The following is a 20,018-nucleotide window of genomic DNA, read 5'->3' on the forward strand; positions in this document are numbered from 1 at the left end:
GAACTCTGACATCATCATCGCCAAATAAAGTCACCAAGGCAGATTATCGCCACTTGTCGACATTGTTCGGGATTGGTTCGTATTTTTTCGGAAATGGTTGTCATGGTTATGTTGTGGAATAATTGGTTTCTTCCCACGCATATATCACGCAGATCTGTCGTTTGTCATTACGAATGTTTAGCGACCCGTAACGCCCACGATTATATGCATAATTGCTTACAACACTAAAACCGTTCGCTCTCCCATCGGAAGCTCATTTTGCACAGTGTTTGCTGGGCGAGGATACACAGCTCTGCGGTGCTTGGAAAACATCAACTCTCAACAGAGCACTAAAACTAACAAACTGGAACAAACGACCTCCCTACGTTTTGAATTGGGCATGTTAGCAATGGCAAATCCACGTTTTCCCGCATATGAAGGTAACTATATAATTTTTTAAGACTTTTTAAAATTTGTCACACAAGCCGGGATCTATGTTGTTGGAAGGCCCACCAGTTCTCCAACATAAGAATATATGGGGCATGTCTTTGAGAAGAAAATACTACAACGGATGTACGAGAAAATATGTTTGGTTTCGGGATATGCCGGAGTTTTGATACGATTTCCATAGTGAGAAAATGTCATTTTATCGCTTGAATGATTATAACACTTCACCTACGTACATAATATGCCTCTACAGCATTGATTCATCTTTGAGTAAACATATAGGTAACGTAAAATTGGGCATTCCATCAGCACTAACGTAGTAAATTCAACGATTGTCGACTCAGCGCGTGTATCACCGCATCGGAAACGTTTTCCTGCAGAGATCACCTGTAAATATAACTTTTGTTGAGGAATACGTGCACTGACATTCTGAAGGTCTAATTTCGTTTCTGACCAAGAACTTATCAGTGATCGTTACAAGCGAAACAATTTTTAAGCCGTGTGCGCTTAAGAGAGTGACAAAAGACGATTATTGTGCTCGGAGATACTTTATGCGTTGTCAATTTTAAAACTTCAGTTCAGGCAGTTATACTCGCCCACACGTTTCTGAAACACCCAGCCACCCTCGTGAAACATCTGAAAAGAGAAGTCTGTGATGAAATCCTATTAAAAGTTTCATGAAAAGTGCTCTCTTCCGGCTCTGAATTCCAAGAATCAAAATCTTGAATTTTTAAAGGAACAAAATTCTTATACAGAAGCTCAGGAGAGTCATGGTCCATTCGGCCAACGTGTGTGGGTGTCATAAAGATCATGGCGACTTCATCTTCAAAACAGGCGCAAAAAATCATTTTTTAATCATAATATCCGTTTTCCGCCGAATACGGAAGAGAAACGTAGCCTTAACGTGGAGAAGAGCCTGTAAAAGCTGGTATTCTTTTTTTTATCAACGAAGAGAACCATGTGGCCTTCTGAAAAGCTTGCACAACTGAACTGTCCCTGTCCCACCCAAGAGTTACAAAGGTGTAACCTCCTTGGACGTCTCGTTCTTTTATTATTATTTTTCAATTGCAATGGACTTCGACCACAGTTATAGCTGTACAGAATTTGCATTTCAACTGACTGCCGATTTAACGTCACAACTATCTAGGTTCATAATAAATTCAACACGATCATGTTCGTTTTTCGCCCACGGGTTAAATTTTCCTTCCAGGTGCTCTCAAAATTCTGACCAGTAGCTCAACTTAAAAACAAAACAAAGCACGCCATTTTCTTGTTCTTTCGCGGTCAACTTTGAAGAGTCAAAAAGATTTCAAACATACGTCGTAACGTCTTAGAAACTAGAAGAATCAAAGATGCAATTTTTCTGGTGATAGCGAAGGCAGCCGGGGCCACAAATATAACTATATATTGGAAAACCGAAAAAGGGCATATTTTTTAATCTACTCAACCCTCGCTCCCAATATTGACAAGCCTTACAAAAAACAAACCCTTAAAAGATGAAAAATCAAAATGAGGATGCTTAACGTATAAACAGTACGAATTAAACAGGAGAGAATTTTCAACGAAAGCTGAAATTAGGTACAGATGGGGGGTAGTCCATGTAGAGGCTAGCAGAAACTGTTACTGATGACGCAAATTCAGAGCTGCATCATCTAGTACCATATTCAGATCTTTTGTTGAAAAGCCACGGGTAACCCTCAAGTGACCACAGTACGTGAGGCTCAGGCTCAGTTCAAATATACATGTGTCGCAAGACTGAAAAAAAAAAGCTGCACTAAATTAGAAACGGAACATCTTCTACCCAAATTAATAAGGTTTAAATCGTGCCAATTGTGATAAAAAAAAAATCCTGCCAAAGTCGACACGCTCCCTTTAATTCATCCATTTTGTCTACCAGGCTTTAACATCTTCACGGAGCTGGTGTTGCCATGTTTCCCGCCTAACATTACCGAGCGCTTATCCCATGCAAACAAATGAATACCGGTTTCAACAGAATGGAGCAATAGTGATATAAGTGCCGAGCTACGTAGCTCAAAGACACACCTCTAGGCCCAAAAGGGAAAACGCTCTTGCTCCCTTTGACGGGGCTGTTGCAAGTGGGCATCGGGATAACATCCCTTCATTTGTGTACTCCAACCACTTACAGTAAGTAACCTGTTACAAATACATTCAGACTCACTCTAATTGGACGTAATAGGAAATAATGGAATTTCTGAAACAAAGGTATATATTTTCTAACTGAGCGACAGACTGTTAACCATACATTTCCCACTTCCTTTCTCATCGTAAATTCGATTCTTTCTTCCGAAATTTAATTTGCTGAGTTGGTGTTACCGGTCGTGGTCTCACGGAACTGGCGTACAATATACTCTTTTCAGAAAAAAACTGAAGTCCGCTAATATTGAATCACAGCTGAAACATGCAAGTTGTCCAAAATAAGGCTTTCTGATTCTCAGTGAAAGTTAGGGTAGAACCTAAACTCCTCAGTTCCAGTTTTATTATCGTCCGACAAGCATTAGACATATTAAAATTTACTTTTCGTCCAGCTGTCGATGTCTAAGCTCTAATATTTTAAATTATTATGGCTGAATTCAGAATAGTCGCATAAATGAAATCTAAGTCCGACAACACTTAAAACAACTGACTCTTTCAATTACGGTAGTTCTTTTATACATGAAAGACGCTTCTCGCAAGCGAAAAGGCTAAAAATAAACAACACACATGGTTTTACGTGTTCGGTTAATTGAGTCGCCCACCTGAGTGATAATAGATAAAACTGCGAAATACAAAACTTTGCGTAAAACAAAGGTGAAGTTTCACCGTCCAGATGCCTTCCGGAAATTGAACTCACGCAAGTAAACATTTCTGAAGATATTACATGGCAACATGTGTTAGTAATGCCGATAGACATCGAAAAAATTGAGGGGCTAGATGTAAGCACGGTACTAGCTTTTGACTACATACTTCAGCAATTCTAATGTTTTAAGAACCAGTTTTAACACTGCTTTTAAGTACTACGTTTGTGCCTCGCAGCTTTGACAATTAGGGAAGGTATTGCTAATTGGTCCCTATCACATTATTTACAGCAAAGTATTGGAAAAGAAAGCTGCTCGCTTTTGTCAAGTCACAAGCGAGAGAGCGTCACGTGAGACCGTCACGCACGTTACCTCCGTTACCTCGTTCTTGACCTGCTTTCGTCTGCGGCAATACTTGTTTTTAACAGCATACTTTTTCGCAGCTAAAGCCTCGTCTTGTTGCCATTTTGAGCAGAATACTGGACTAGTCAGCCATCATAATACATGCAATCTATTGGAGCAAAGTGCTTCCCACCCAGAGCAGGTTTGGGAATTCTTGTCGGAAATCAAAGTACAGCATACGATAAACCTAGCGCTGATAGTCAATATCAATAACGAGGCTGTTTTGTTTTCTCAATTCAGAAAGTGAAATAACAAAGTATTGGTTAAAGTAAAGATTGTTGGGACGATTTTCTTTTTTAAAAATGCAGCAAAACGATCCAGGAAGTTGACACTACGATTGGAATTGCACACCTTAAAGGGGCTATTTTCACGCTATTTTAGGCATTTTCAGCACTGATCGAATGGTCATAGAATTAACTAAAATATCAAAATAACTGTTCAAAACTATAGAAGAACTGTAACAAAACACAGGGAAGCCAAGAAGGGACATGGATGGACAAAACTGGAGAGGATTGAAATGGATTGAATTTGGGTAAATTTGAAAAACGTCGGCCCACCTTTTTTCAAATTTATATCAGTCTATATCAAAATGTCATTTACAAAACTTGAAAATCATTCTCAGTTGTTATGTTGCAGTGAAAAGAAAATGAAAGACTCTTGTTCTGCCAATTTGACGTTTAGAGCTCATAATTAACAAAATTGAACAAAATTACCTACCCATCCGAATTTGAGAAAGAATGCCATACATGGCTCTGTATTTTTAAAGCTTTTTACAAATATTGTTCGTGAATTATCTTTGAAAAATGCGTGGTTACCCCCAATTTTCTTTTTCGATTTCAATAACACTTGTTAAGATCTACGTTTCCTGCATAATCGCACACCGGGGCAAAAATACCTTTGAATTAGTAGGCACCGTCCTTATTATACCACTTAGTCTCCGTCGCTCTAGTTCTTCGACTCAATTATATCTAGACAAAACAAAACTCTCTATTAGACAAAGTAGCAAAATTAAAGTAATTTTGAGTGTGCCGAGTATAATAGAAAGAAACGTCAATCAATCAATCAATCACGGTTGAATGGGACATGCCTATACTTCCATTAAATAGTCTTCCAATTGCCTCTACTGTCTCTACTTTATGACCAGGGTTTCGGCTGTACATATGAAAATTGACTCAGATTAGCATTAATTCAGCCTGAAATTCACGATCGCCCACCGGTGGGCCCACGGTTGGTTGAGCATCGGATTACAATGCGTGAGGTCGTGAATTCAACACAGTCCGTCCGGACCAACACTCAGGGTCTTAAAAATGCTGCCTTTGTAATGACATCTGCAAATGGTTACACTTTTTATTCTTCTCGGATAAGGCGAACCAGTCTTGATTTAATCATTAATTATATGGGACGTTAAAGAACCCACTAAAGCTAACAACTTGAAGAAACGACCTTTTTACGATTTGAATCGAACATGTTAGCAATGGTAAATCCACGTTTTCCCGCATATTAAGACAACTATATATTTAAAGACTTTTTTTTAATTTGCCACACAAGCCGAGTTTCATGTTGTTGGAGGGCCCACCAGTTCTCCACCATAAGAATATATGGGGCATGTCCTTGAGAAGAAAATAATACAACGGATATACGAGAAAATATGTTTTGTTTCGGGATATGCCGGAGTTTTGATACGATTTCCATAGTGAAAAAATATCATTTTATCGCTTGAATGATTATCACACTTCACCTACGTGCATAATATGCCTCTACAGCGTTGATTCATCTTTGAGTAAACATATACCCCGGTATGTAACGCAAAACTGGGCATTTCAAGTTTTCCAACAGCACCAACGGAGTAAATCTTAACACCGACGTTCCTAAACGGTTGTCGACTCAGCACGCGTATCACATCGGAAACGTTTTCCTGAAAAGATCACCTGTAAATATAACTTTTGCTTGAGGAATACGTACACTGACATTCTGAAGGTCTAACTCCATTTTCTGACCAAGAACTTATCAGTGATCGTTATGAGCGAAACAACTTTTAAGTCGTGTGCGCTTAGGAGAGTGACAAAAAGTCGATTATTGTGCTCAGAGATACTTGTGCTTTATATACGTTGTCAATTTTGAAACTTTAGTTCAGGCAGTTATACTCAAAATTAGCATGATTTAATTAATTTGCGTAGAAGAATGATGTTACGTTTCAAATTCAGTGAAACCTTTTTTTCAGTCTTCCGACATTTCGCCTGCAGTCGCGTGTTCTTCAATTCCCGGCGACACATCTGTATTTCAACTGAGCCTCAGCCTCTACTGTGGTCACTTGAGGGTTACCTGTGGCTTTTCAACAAAAGATCTAATTATGGTACTAGATGATGCAGCTCTGAATTTGCGTCATCAGAAATAGTTTCTGCGGAGCTGGAATTGCCATGTTTCCCGCCTAACATTACCGAGCTCTTATCCCATGCAAAAATACCGGTTTTAACAGAATGGAGGAATAGCGATATATTCAGGACTAATAATAATAATAATAATGCGCTTTATTTGACCATCTTGAATGAAAAATACAATGGCCATACAATGTTAAAAATGCGAGAAAAATAACAAATAATAATCGTAATAATATGTTGAAAACTATATACATATACACACATAAATATATAAAAGTTATATTCCACAAAGTTTATGAGCTCTTGGTATGAAGGAACGTGGGCGCCTGTCGGTTCCCGACACTTCGATATATGTGCTTCTCCTAGATCTTAAATTATATTGATTTTTTGGTGCCGATTTAACAAAAACGTTATTTGGGTTAGATTTGTTCTTTAGAATTTGTTCAAGTTCTCGTTTGGTAGCAGTGCTCCTTCTCTCATGAAGCGCAGGGAGGGCAGTTCTTGGTACGCCAATAATACTAAGGCTACGGTCTTGAACTCGTTGGACTTCTTCAGACAGACAGTTAGGTAAACCTCCCCAAACAGGTGACGCGTACTCTAATAGTGGGCGGATCTTTGTGTTGTAAAGTGTAATTCCAACGTCTTTAGGAAGATTGGCTTTCCCACAATCACGCAGGAGGAATAACCTTTTGTTGGCCTTCTTAGTCATCTCCTCAATGTGATGATTCCAACGGAGATCGTCCTGAAACCAGACTCCCAACAATTTAAAAACATTGACTCGTTCAAGTTCACAGAGTGAACGAGTGCCGAGCTACGTAGCTCAAAGACACATCACCTCTAGGCCCAAAAGGGATAACGCTCTTGCTCCCTTTGGCCGCTGTTATTAATGCAAGTGGGCGTCGGGATAACATCCCTTCATTTGTGTACTCCAACCACTTACAGTAACCTGTTACAAATACATTAAGACTCACTCTAATAGGACGTAATAGGTAATGATGGAGTTACTGAAACAAAGGTGCATGTTTGCTAACTGAGCGGCAGACTATTAACCATACATTTCCCACTTCCTTTCTCATCGTAAATTCGATTCTTTCTTCAGAAATTTAATTTGCTGAGTTGGTGTTAACCGGCCGTGGTCTCACGCAACTGGCGTACAATATACTCTTTTCAGAAAAAAACTGAAGTCCGCTAATATTGAATCACAGCTGAAACATGCAAGTTGTCTAAAATAAGGCTTTCTGATTCTCAGTGAAAGTTAGGATAGTTCTGTGCTCTTTTCTAAGGACGGAAACCACGGTTCCTGCGATTGAAACGATGCATAGCAATGACATTCATGTAGCGTACTTTCTACGTATATTTTTAAATACCTCAGTTTTACACTATTCGATACAATGGTGAAATAGGACATCAGCATGGCTTTTCACCCTGCCCATCCGACCCATGAGTCAACGATGCCACCGATCACCACACATGAGATCTGGACGGTTCGCTTAAGATTAAAAAAATACTCGATTGCAAATAACATTGTTAATACAGTGCGGCTATCGTTGAAAATCACGAAAAATAGTAACGAGTTTAGACGATCAAAAGGCGTTGGCAATGACAATGTCAACAAATGGGCAAAACACGACTCTGCAAGCTATACACGTACGTTTGCCAAGAACTTGATTTGGCATATTTCTTTCTTTGCGATTCATGCACTGCCAAAAAACAAAGAAAATGAGCAATGGTTCAGCACGAGACGAGAAATGCTTCATTCATTCTCGACACCATAACGCAGGTGAAACCGTCCAGTTTTCTTCTTTCACCATGAGTTTTCGCTCTGACGAAGGGTAATACTCGAAACGTGTTTAACTTCCCCACCGACACAACACCACAGTTTCTTTAGAACCTGAACTCCTCAATTTCAGTTTTATTATTGTCCGATAGGCATTATACATATTAAAATATATCTGTCGTCTCGGCTGTCGATGTCTAAGCTCTCTAATCTTAACACTAAAACACAAAATAAATTTAAAAGTGTTTGTTTATACTTTAAATCATTATGGCTGAATAGTCGCATAAATTGCCATAGTTAGTTACTACGCTTTTGCGTAAAACAAAGATGAAGTTTTAACGTCCAAATGGCTTCCGGCAATTAAACTGACGCAAGTAAACATTTCCGAAGATATTAAATGGCCACATGTGTTAGTAATGCCGATACACATCGAAAAATTTGAGGGGCTACAATTGTAGGTGTACGAACGGTACTAGCTCTTGACTACATACTTCAGCAATTTAAGGGTATCGTGATTTAGGAAAGAACCAGTTTTAACACTGCTATTAAGTACCGCGTTTGTGCCTCGCAGCTTCCACAGTTAGGGAAGTTTCTGCTAATTGGTCCCTACAGCAAAGTATTTGAAGAGAAAGCTGTGATCTTTTGTCACGTTTTATTAAACGCCCACTCACAATATTTTTCTGAAAGAAACCAGAGAACAACGTCACGTGAGACCGTTACGCACGAACTCCGTTACCTAGTTCTTGACCTGCTTTCGTCTGCGGCAATACTTGTTGTTATCAGCATACCTTTTCGCAGCTAAAGTCTCGTCTTGTTGCCATTTTGAGCGGAATACTGGACTAGTCAGCCATCATAATACATGCAATCTATTGAAGCAAAGTGCTTCCCACCCAGAGCAGGTTTGGGAATTCTTGTCGTAAATCAAAGTATAGCATACGATAAACCTTAGCGTTGATAGTCAATATCAATAATGAGGCTGTTTTGTTTTCTCAATACAGAAAAGTGAAATAACAAAGGATTGGTTAAAGTAAAAGATTGTTAGGACGATTTTCTTTTTCAACAAATGCAGCAAAACGATCCAGGAAGTTGACACTACGATTCGGATTGCACACCTTAAATATGTTTCTTTCCAGTGGCGGGTAAACACATTGACGTATGGTGCATTTTGCTGTCTCATGTTTGGCTAAACAGCTGCGCTTACTTACAAAAGTTCCTAAAGGAGCGTAATTTTTTAAACAACCGCCTTGGTGAAGTCAAAATACACGCTGACCCTTCCCGGAAACACATCATCCGATCCCACTAACCTGACAGCCTTGCACGTGGAGAAAAACTCGAACTACATGTTAAGTACTGTTTTCATTGCAACTGAGTGTGAGCTGTAACAAGGTGTTGGCAGTTGTTTTAATACACCACTTAGTCTCCGTCGCTCTAGTTCTTCGACTCAATTATATCAAGGCATAACAAAACTCTCTATTAGACAAAATAACAAAATGAAAGTAATTTTTAGTGTGTCAAGTCTAGAAAGAAACGTCACTCGCAGTTGAATGGGACTTGCATACACATCGACTGAACAGTCTTCCAATTGCTTCTCGTTGATGACCAGGGTTTCGGCTGTATGAAAATTGACTCAGATTAGCATTAATTCCGTCTGAAATTCACGATCGCCCCCGCTTGGCTCAGTTGGTTGAGCAACGGATTACTGTGCGGGAGGTCGTGAGTTCAACTCCGCCAGGACCAACACTCGGGGTCTTAAAATAACAGCAGAAAGTGATGCCTTCGTGATGGCATCTGCAAATAGTTATACTTTTTAGTGTTTTCTGATAAGGACGAACCCGTCTTGATTTAATCATTAATTATGGGACGTTAATTAAAGAACCCACACACTGTTCGCAGGACATGGAATTCCCGGTGTTGTGGTCAGGCCTCATTTCATCCATTCATGAATTAGATGAGTTGGGTGAGATCACCAATGGACCGATACCGCACATACTGCTGATGTCCGATCTCACCCATACATTGCTTGTAAAGCGCATTTGAATATGTATAAAGAAAATGCGCCATATAAATTCATTAGCATTGCGATCGGGAAGCAGAGAAGTATAGTGGATTCTCCCGAGTTAACTACGGGTTAATTAAAGAGTACAATAGAAAAAAATGACTAAAATGCTGTCGGGCGAACAAATTTCTCGCACTTGATATGAAGACAGGACAAATAGTTAAACTAACGAGGAAAATTCAGAGATCGTGGCAAAATTATTTCATATATTTCACAAATATTCGGTTGGTTGGTTTAGTATGTAGGAAACGGAGCTTCAGAAGCGCGCACCGTCTTCTTCCATTGATACCATCCTAAGGGCTAATAATAACTACCCATTGATTGATAGTGATTTTCAATCTTAGCAATTTCAGTTCAAGTGAACGCACCTGGATATCAGATTCACTTCCAATTTCACGTACTATAATTCGTTTGCTGCTTTATCACTGATATCTCATTGACAAAGTCTGCGAATGACAACGTGGAAGAAAAGGCGTTTTAGGTTTACAAAGAAAAGACCTCTGCCTGACGGTTTTAATAGCAAGAGAACAAAGAGATCGACCGCGCACTCAAATACTCCGTGGAAATGCGTCTACTTCACAAGTTTGCCCTTATAGGTTTATTTTTTTTCCGGTTTAAACTGCGCTGAACGAGTCAATAATACTCAGACATCACGTAAATTGAAACGAGGCGGAATGCACTTCTTTGTCGCAACGGATAGATCTTGAAGCGCTGGTTTCAGTGAATTTTGCCCCCTTAACCTTTGCAGTTCATATGGGACTATATCGTGAAGAAAACAGGAAACTACCCTTGAATGTTAAAAAATAAATATAGCCTTTCGAACCGCAAGTAAGAAGGACGATCAACCAGTTTATAGGTATGAAGTTCCTCGACGATGACTTGTCCTTTGCTCGAAGTACTCTTGGAAACAAAACGTATTCTCCAAGTAGCTTAAAAGTTCGAAAGAATAGTCTAACCTTTGCTATGGTGTTGTTCAGCTTTTATGCCAGGCGTATACAAGCACTGTCTTTGCGAAAGAATAGTTATAATGACATTCTCGTCCAAACAATGGTCAAGACATGTACACTTTACTCGTCTCAGTGGTCAGTTTCTCTCTAGCCTGATGACAGTGGCAATGAATCAATCACTGAGAACTGTTGTCGACTTTCCCTTTGCTAGTCGCTCACGTAGAAAACTCGTTTAGCTCGGCAAGAACGTCTGTCATTCTATAGCTACGGCCTCACAGCGACAGCGCACTTTCAAGAGCATGAGTGCAGTAATTCAAGTTAAGAATCTTAGTCTGAGACGAATAGTGTATAAAACATGATTGAGACGTTCCAAATTAGAGCTACTCTACAATTCCCTTATTAGTTTCTATTTTGATACGACAGCACTGAATCAAAAGTATAACGCATAGTGATCACAGAAATCCGTTCATTGAATGCAAATACGACAAGAACAAAAAAACGGAGCACAACGAACAACTAACTAGTCTGCCGAGTCGAGTTGGCTAAAGGTAGGTGCAAAAATAAGATCGGCATCTCAAACTGACAAGCCGGCTTCTGACGAAGTAGATACTACATACTTATGTTTAGCGACGAGAATGTGTTTTGTTGCTCATTGAACCTACCTAAGGTTAAACAAAATGGAAAAACCGAGTTTTCCAAAAGTCTAATCTAAACAGTTCCAAAATATTGAAGTCAAACCGTAGACTGAACCGCTCGATCAGATGAGGAAGTTTTGTATTGCGACGAAAAGACGCTTGTAGAGTTCTCAACTCGTCTCCTGGGGTTTTGCAATATCAATGACAGATTAAGCCATAAATACTTCCAAAAAAGAACTCAAGATAATGCGCAATCCGAATGTGAATGAATGGATTCAGTCACATTATAGTAATTCCTTGTTCGGAAAGAGGTGGGTAATATGAAGAAAGAAACCGCCTTTTTCAAGGTTAACTGAAGGTAAAACAAGGATGTTTCAAAAGCGTACATCATCTTGTTAAAAACTTTCATAATCTGTTCTCATGGCGACAGAAGCCGGATGACGCCATTTTGAAACCTTTGAAATAAAAATGTACTGCAAATATCCCACTAACAAGAAAGGGTTAAGATGGACAAAGAGTATTGTTTGACAGTACAGCTCAACACATGAAAGACATGCCAACGAGCAAATAAACCAAAAGCCTTTGAGACATTTCTAGGCTCCCTGTAATGTTTAAAGACTGTCTAAAGAGATGTTTTTATCACCTAGAATAATTTTATCTCAGCCGGACTGTTCGGATATCTTAGCTGAAAATTGAAGTTTCCGAAAATTTTAGGGAATGATTTCTTTATTTACGTCAGAAATTGCTAGCTGGAAGTTGCCCGTTCTAACACTTGAACTTCCCAACGAACCATTTGCTCATCCGAAACTGCTGGGTGACGTTTTTAAGAGCCAAAAATTGCAAAAATATCCTTTCCGAAAACGCAGGGGTTTTAATAACTTTTGAAGTAGATGCCTGGGATAATCAAGTCATTGTAAGCGGCGATCACTCCTGTCTTTACAAGGGTTTGAGTAAAAATCAAGGCAGAGTAGCCAGCGGTGAGGGGAAAATTTCTGACAAACAGAAGGCAGTATACCGCCGGTGACCGGCTTCTAATGAAACCCCTGATTTAACCTGAAACGTAAGGGACTACTTTTCCCTTGTTGCAAATCTTTTACGTAATGTTTAAGCCCGGGGTGTTTAAGTAAGAAAATCTATAGCTGTTCGGTAACGTAGAACCGAAATTCTTAGAACAGTTTGGCTCTCCCACATATCTCACCAAAAGATTATCGTTGGGTGCCCCTGAGAAAAGGCAATCTTTACTGTGCAATTTATTAAAGCTGACCTTTTCTTCTTGAGCTCACGTCGGCTCAGTAAAGTTTCGCCGACTACTTCTCATTAGAATTTTTGGTGAAACAATCAGTGCATCTTGAAATCTTGGTGACATTGAAGACCCCCGAATTAAAAATCCTATTCAATCTATTCGAACGTCTTCCAATAGCTTAGAGTATACAAGCTGTGAAACAAAAACAACAAACGCTTTCCTCCTCGAGTTTCAATAACAGCTTGCAAGAAGATTACATCACACGCATCGTCAGATATCGTGATATCAGCCTCCAGATGCAGCCTACCTCGTTGATCACGAACAATAAGGTTAACGAAGTTCAAACTTCATAGCAAAGTGAGTTAAGAAAACAATAGGTGGTCACTTTGGACGACTGACTTGAAACAAAAAAAGCACCGGGCCTTGGGCTGTCTTGGGGGCGAGTTTTTTTATATTCACTGCAGCAAACAAACTAATGAGATGTATGGTCGAAGTAAACGAACACACAGTATGTGCGCAAGCCACACCGACTTTAAGTTCGCATGAAGCAATATTATTTTAAGTTGCAAGTAAGAGCAACGAATCAATTACAATAAGTCTTAGTCCGTCAGTCGGAAACCAAACCAGACAAAGGGTCATAGCAGTCTGCATTCCTCTGCATCTCACGATGATTCTTATCTTAAACTGACCACAAGAGGGACATCTCGACATGAGTCGTGAGTTTCGAACCAGCTACTAAAAAGAGAGAGAAAGACCATCGGTACAGAACGTGTCTGGAGCCGATTTGATCAAACAAACTAACTTTCAACGTCAGAGACTGCTACCGCTCAACGCTCTGTCAATATGACAATTTTCGCAATCCGATCACGTAGATATTGAGTAAGCTAAACAAAGCGCATCGTCATAGCAAACACTCGAAGTCAGCTAACAATATGTCCGAGCGGCTTTCTCACTTTGTAGCTCTTAGCAACTGTTCTTTACTAGTCTCTTTGGAGAGCTAGCGTTAGAAATAACCTCCACTTGACTGTAAGCGGAAGTCGGGACAGATCGTTCTAGAATGATCTCCAGTGATATGCCTGACCGTCAAATCGTGCTGCTAGGGGGACATCATGAACAAAACACTTAAAACACTAAAGAGCGTGACTTTTCGCAATCAATCAGGGTGTGTCCACTCCAAAACGTGCTACGCCAAAGGTCATGTGCACCCAATCGTACAATTTTCAAGAGCTCTTTTCGGGTTTGTTGTAACGTAGCAACAAGTTTCGTAGATCTTTCGGGAAAACTCGGACACGCACGAAGTATTCTCGGAACATCCTAAAACATGCGCGATCAAATCCGTGTAAAGATTAATACTTCGTTATAGTTTTCCTCGTTTTTCTCCAACTCTTGATATCCTTCCCCAAATAGTTTAACGTTTAACTTCAACCAAGGTCCTGAGCAGAAACGTACACGCAGCTGACACCACATATAAAGTGTATCTTTTTAATTTCAATCACCTGCAATGACTAGGCGTTATTCCGAAGCGTAATTTTGTCACTCGTCCGTTCGGCATCGCACTTTCGTGTCGTTTACGAAAAAAGGTTCAGGCTCAGATTTGCTTTTGTCCAAACTCCATGAAACCTAGTCGATATCTGATTATTTCTTGCCGCCCTGTTTGTCTCACAGCTATAAAAAAAAACTACTAGAAAGAGCGTGAAAGTGTCTAGATCCCAAGTGTCGAAAATTAAGTAGTAATACTAGTCTAAGAATAGAAAGTGTCCAAAATAAGAGAATTTTCAGGATTCTATAACAAGCAACAGCTCTCCGTATGCAGGAAATCCAACGCGTTGTCTCTCTATTGTCGACAACGGGCATCACTCAACTCCAAAGTGCTAGTTGATCGCTTGGCTCATGTCTTTACTCTTGGCAAATCATGTTTGCAGGTCGACACTGCCAGAGTTGATTCTTGGGAGTTTCCTTATTGTTGATATGCACCCACTTTAATTAATGCATCTCCTGGCGAGGGCACTTCAAAATGCTAGAGATATTTAAGACTGTAAATATCGTAAGGAAACCCATAAGTTCTTTTAAGTGCCATCTTTTGAATCTAGCGTCATGTATTCGGATAAAATAAAAAAGCTAGAAAAAAAGTGAAAAAAGCCAGAGTACACCGAACAATTTAAAATATTCACGATCCTTTTCTGTCGCAAAACTGTCTTCACGTTGTTAAGAAACCGTCGTTTCGCATAGCAGGCGAAACATTCGAAAACCACTCGGTCGCATTTTTCATATTTTGGATATTATTTCCCGTTTTTTCCAGTTATTTTACCCGGTGAATTCAAATTGTTCCAGGTCGCCTTCCATAGGGTGGGGTGAAGGCAGGAGTTCTTTATTGTTACAGGGTATTTGCTTCAGGCACCGACAATAATGTTATTTTAGAGAGTTTGTTTATCTTACGTTTCTTATGCTATCAGGTTTAAGGAAATGGTGCTGGCTTTTTATCGCGAACAAATAAGGACGAAATGCGACAGCTTTTTTCGATCATTAAAATTTGTCAAAATCTTAAGTCAAAACAACCTCGGCATTCCTCCTTCTCTTTTTCCCTCGATAATCTGGAAAAAAAATGCAAAAATATTTTTAGATTTATATTTCATAAATGGGGTCTTGGAGCAAAATTTGTTTGATGGTGTTTTTTTCTGCGATAAGCCATCGGTTAACTGTGGCAGATCCGCCAAACAGCGATATCTCCTAATTGAAAAACATCTTTAAATTCGTCAGTCTTTATGCAAATACAATCTCTGATGTCGAATTGGGATCAAAGTAAATGCATCCACATTAAATTCAACTCCTTAAGCTTAAAAAAAAATGTAACGGATAAAGCATTGAGCTTTTTTGCCAAGAAACTAATGTATTAAAAAACAACGGTTTTATCGCTTTTTGACAGTATGGGTTGCATCGTTGATTTGCTTTTTCGATTTCAAAATCTATGAATAAGAAATGAGAGAAAAAAAGTTAATGATATCCGTTTTTTTGCACCTGTTCCCCAACACAGCAATCCTCAGCAAGGATATCTGACGTCACACAGCCTATTTTTATCATGGCAAGCCAAGAAAAGCTAGTGCACCTGTCTAACTTATTCAATCGTACGCAAATCCCCCTCGTTTTGTCATGGACACCCACGAACTCTTTAATTGGAGTCCCTTTTTAGTTCTTGGTTTATTTTTAACACGAAATATTTTGGAGACTTCCCAAATTAGACTTGGAAAATTTTAAACTTCGTTTCGAAATACGTGATTTGGATAGTTAAAAAAAACCATACGGTTCAAGACAATTCTGACTCGTTTTTCAAACAAGATACATGACCCTTTCTATCACTAAGTGACAATCAATGATAATTTTTAAAAAAACCACCAAAAAATAAATATATTTTATATGTTCATGATGTCTTGCACAAATTTTGGGTGGTGGACAGTTTGATGAATTATTTAAAATATCATCCCCCTAATCTTTTAGCGGTTTAATTGTTCGTGTTGGCTCGAATTTTTAGTTATAAATGTTTTAAGACAGTCTTTTTTGAATAAATAATCCGTCACGTTCTGAGGAAGCCATGTTTCTTAGGCACGACATTCAGTATACGAAATTGTGCAATGTTTAAAGAGAAAAGCACTTAACTTCTTCCAATTTGCATGAACATGTCTAGATGATTCTCATTTTGTCACGGCCGACCGACTGTGAACCCAGCAGTGAACGAACGTCATAAAACAAACAGCAATTGAACAATTGTACAATATGAACCAGGGTGACAGGGCAATGACGCGTATGTAAATTATACATCGTGTTTCCGTAACGCTACAAAACAAAACACTCGCGCGAATTGAGCATGTCGGCCTTTCAATTTCGCTTATTTCGACTCACCATAATTCTCAATTTCACGAAGGAGTTATGCTTTGTTACTAACGAGCGAAACAATATGAAGAAGAGCATCAGTTTTGAATAAAAAACCGCTTGAAGATACCGGTTATTGATCAACAATACGCATTTACGCAATACGCACTGCGTCATTATGCATTGACGCACGCCGGCTAAAATTAGCAACAAATTCATTGGCTGCCACAAATTGTTCGAACCTTCCAGTGACGTGAACACTCGTGCAGGCAACAATGAATTTTATATTTAAGGAGTCGCCCACTCGGTTTATCCCTAGAATCGAAAAGCTCTACGAAGCGAAGGAGTCAATCCCGACGAAAAGCAACGACCACCGAAGTCTAAGCGAGTCGCAGTTATTGCTGGCCGATAACTCGACTTATACCTATACTGTTGATCAGTTTCACAACACACAAAAAAACACGAAACAAGGAGAACTTCGATTGTTTGAGGAAGCGAAAGTTTGCAAATTTTAACATGATGATCACCATGACAGAAGCTTTGGATAGCCTTGCTCAAGTTGCCACGGATCAACTTTTTGGTTTCGACACTGCCAGTCTTTTGACGCCCCAGTTAGCTCGCCAAGTCCCTCAACTGAACGCCGAAGAGTTTTCATTCGTTCAGGCAGGCATGGATGAACCTACCAACATTTTTGGTGAGCCGGTTGATTTCCACGGCACTTCTGTTCCAGGTACTTAGTATAGCTAACAGAAGCTGAATTTTCCTACCCGCACTTGATCGATGCAGTTTGTTATCGTCGGATACAAATCCACCTACGTACGCCATCGCTGAGTGTTTATAAAAAAGTTCGTGGGCATTTGTGTCGAACTATTCCATCGAGCTTAATGAAATCAGTTCACACAACGTTCGAACACTAATAGCCTCGACATTTTCGTGTCATGTTATTCTAAACTGCAACGGCTACTACTTTCTCATTCGATCGTTTTGTCGTTTCTTTTCAAAAATTCTACGGTGTGAATGGTGTCTACGATTTCGATCTGTTGCTCTGTGTTCGTTTACGCTCAAACTTAGATTTACCGCGTTCGATTTAATCTCGACGCTCTTGTTTACATAATTCATTAACACTGATTTCCTCTTCTTGATTTTATTAGGAGACCTTGACTTGGACTATCCTGTACCGGACGTCAAGCAGGAAGGAGCCAATCAGGTCAGCAAAGCTTGCCAACAACGCTTGGCCCATTTCAAAGTTCCAAGTCTACATGATGTAATTTCTGGCCCTTCTGGGTCAACTCCTCCACCAAGCGGACAAGCTTCCCCTTACAGTTCACCCGCTCACAACCTCTGGATTCCTGATCGTACAGTTCTCACTCCTTTAATCAGTCAGGGTGGTACGACGCCTTGGAGTTCGTTTTTCCAAGATCCAAAACTCCCAATGCCACACGAAACCAGTACAGGGTCAACCAAGGTGGTGACACCCAATCCGCAAGATCTACAACAAGAGCAAGTTCCCATCTCCGCTAGTAACAATCTTTCTGGCATGACTAAAATCCCTTCACAGGGTAATTTATATCAGCGACCCATTCAGCAGCAAGTGAGCTCTTCATCACCAATGTTCATGCAAGCTACAGCTACACTTAATATGAAGTGGCCAATCCTTGGTGCTCCTTCTCCTTTCCCTACCAGCATGTCCCCCGATACAGTGATGGACAAGTTGCTACTGCATACAGCAACTCAACCAGACTTCCTTGCCGCACCGAATAAGCCTGTTCAAAGGGGTCGCCCTGCCAAAGCTGGTAGCAGTTTACTCAAAGCTAAGCGTACCAATCTTACTCAAGGACGTTCACGAACACCACCCAGTGAGCGACCTTATGCTTGCCCTGTTGAAACGTGCCCAAGGAGGTTCTCAAGATCAGATGAACTGACACGTCACATGCGAACTCACACTGGTCAGAAACCATTCCAGTGCCGAATTTGCATGAGGAACTTCTCCCGCTCAGACCATTTGACAACCCACATCAGGACTCACACAGGGGAAAAGCCATTTGCCTGTGAAACCTGTGGTCGAAGATTTGCACGCTCAGATGAACGTCGACGCCACATGAAGATCCACTTAAGAGAACAAGCTAAGAAAGAGGAGGAGGCCAGAAAGGCTATGGTTTCTCAGTCCAATGGAACTGTTTCACCAATAAATAACAGGTCTCCTCAGTCAACACCTTCACCAATTCAAGTCCCAGTGACCTCAATGAATTCATACTAAGATAGTAGCAGTGGGCACTGCTGGTAAAAACATTTCAGTCTTTATGAACACTACTGTGTTGACTATTTGTGTATATTTAACGTGAAAGTTTAAAGTGGGCTGGTCCTGTGTAAATATTTTTGTTGTCAGATGTTGTTTCAGGGTTCTCTAAGTACCCAAAATATGCATATTGAGGCATATTTTCCACACAGGAAGACAATGTTGTTATGGAATAGAGCTGGTCTCTGTGTTTCTTTCATTTAGAACATTTTTTATAAAAATTCATTTCTGTTTTAGCAAAAAATGACAATCAATGTTCAGAGGTGCAGTGCACATTGGTATATGTCAGTTTAAAATCTTCTTGCTACTGTATTTAAGTTTATGATATCAAAATTAGGCTGGTCCTAATGTACATATTTTGATGCAGAGACATTTTACAGCACTCGAAGTGTTTAAATGGTACTACTAAGGGACCTATTTTTCATACATTGAAGAAAAAAATACAGCAGGTTTCTGTATTCAACTAGTGTAAAGATATTTTACATAATTGATAAATATATAAGGTTTTATCAAATTGTTTTCCTTGGTACATATGGTGTAAGAATTATTATTATTGTTATGGTCATTGAGAAAGATGATGTTTTCATCGTCAGTTTAACAAATGATAGTTTTTTTAAATATTAACATGTACTTGCATATGGGTAAAACCCAGTTGTACAAACATTTATAGAATTATGCCTATTTATCAAGGAGAATAATTTTTTTTCAAAATTTCAAAGAATATTACGAACAAAGTCAAGCTGGTTATTGACTATATAATTGCAGTGCTGGTCACTAAAATGATAAAAATAAAGCTAAAAAGTTTGAAGTACGTTTCTTGTTGTTGCTTTACATCATTTTAGCTTAATTTAAAGGCTACTGTGGTCTTTCGAAAGAAAAATAAAGGAAATGCAATGAAAAAATCGGGGGAAGGTGGAGAGAGTTAAAAAACATGTCGCCTAACTGGGGTAGACTTTCATACACCCAACTAAAACAGTGAAGGACAAAACGACCATTGTTTTTCCAATTGGGCCTTGCTAATTTAATAGGTATGTGATGTTCGCTTTGTTCTTTTTTTTTATGGACATTAATTATTTCGGATCATGAAACACCAGCCCCTAACTAGTTGGATTATAGGACGTTTTCAACCAACCTCTAGGGACACCAATAACAATAGAGAAATATGTACAATTGTTGGTGGACGAACAAAAGAAGCTAAT

The 20,018-nt window shown here is 39.5% G+C and overlaps 1 protein-coding gene and 1 long non-coding RNA gene across 4 annotated transcripts; both read left to right on the top strand.

Annotated features, from left to right (window-relative positions):
* Positions 1-263: 263 nt before the first annotated feature.
* Positions 264-19,630, top strand: LOC138006647 (early growth response protein 1-like). Of its 3 annotated transcripts, none has more exons than XM_068853114.1 (2): positions 264-419; positions 17,675-19,630. In XM_068853114.1, exons 1-2 carry the CDS (start codon positions 380-382, stop codon positions 18,778-18,780), a joined length of 1,146 nt encoding a protein of 381 aa, XP_068709215.1. In that variant the 5' UTR covers positions 264-379; the 3' UTR covers positions 18,781-19,630. The 3 variants fall into 3 exon arrangements, with proteins under 3 accessions (XP_068709215.1, XP_068709214.1, XP_068709213.1); XM_068853113.1 differs by lacking the exon at positions 264-419 and adding an exon at positions 16,820-17,217; XM_068853112.1 differs by lacking the exon at positions 264-419 and adding an exon at positions 16,823-17,253.
* Positions 7,973-9,680, top strand: LOC138006671 (uncharacterized). Its single transcript, XR_011123918.1, has 2 exons — positions 7,973-8,677; positions 8,777-9,680. It is a non-coding gene; the product is annotated as an uncharacterized lncRNA (long non-coding RNA).
* Positions 19,631-20,018: the final 388 nt, after the last annotated feature.

Source organism: Montipora foliosa, chromosome 6, assembly GCF_036669935.1.
Source record: "Montipora foliosa isolate CH-2021 chromosome 6, ASM3666993v2, whole genome shotgun sequence".
Taxonomy (NCBI): domain Eukaryota; kingdom Metazoa; phylum Cnidaria; class Anthozoa; order Scleractinia; family Acroporidae; genus Montipora; species Montipora foliosa.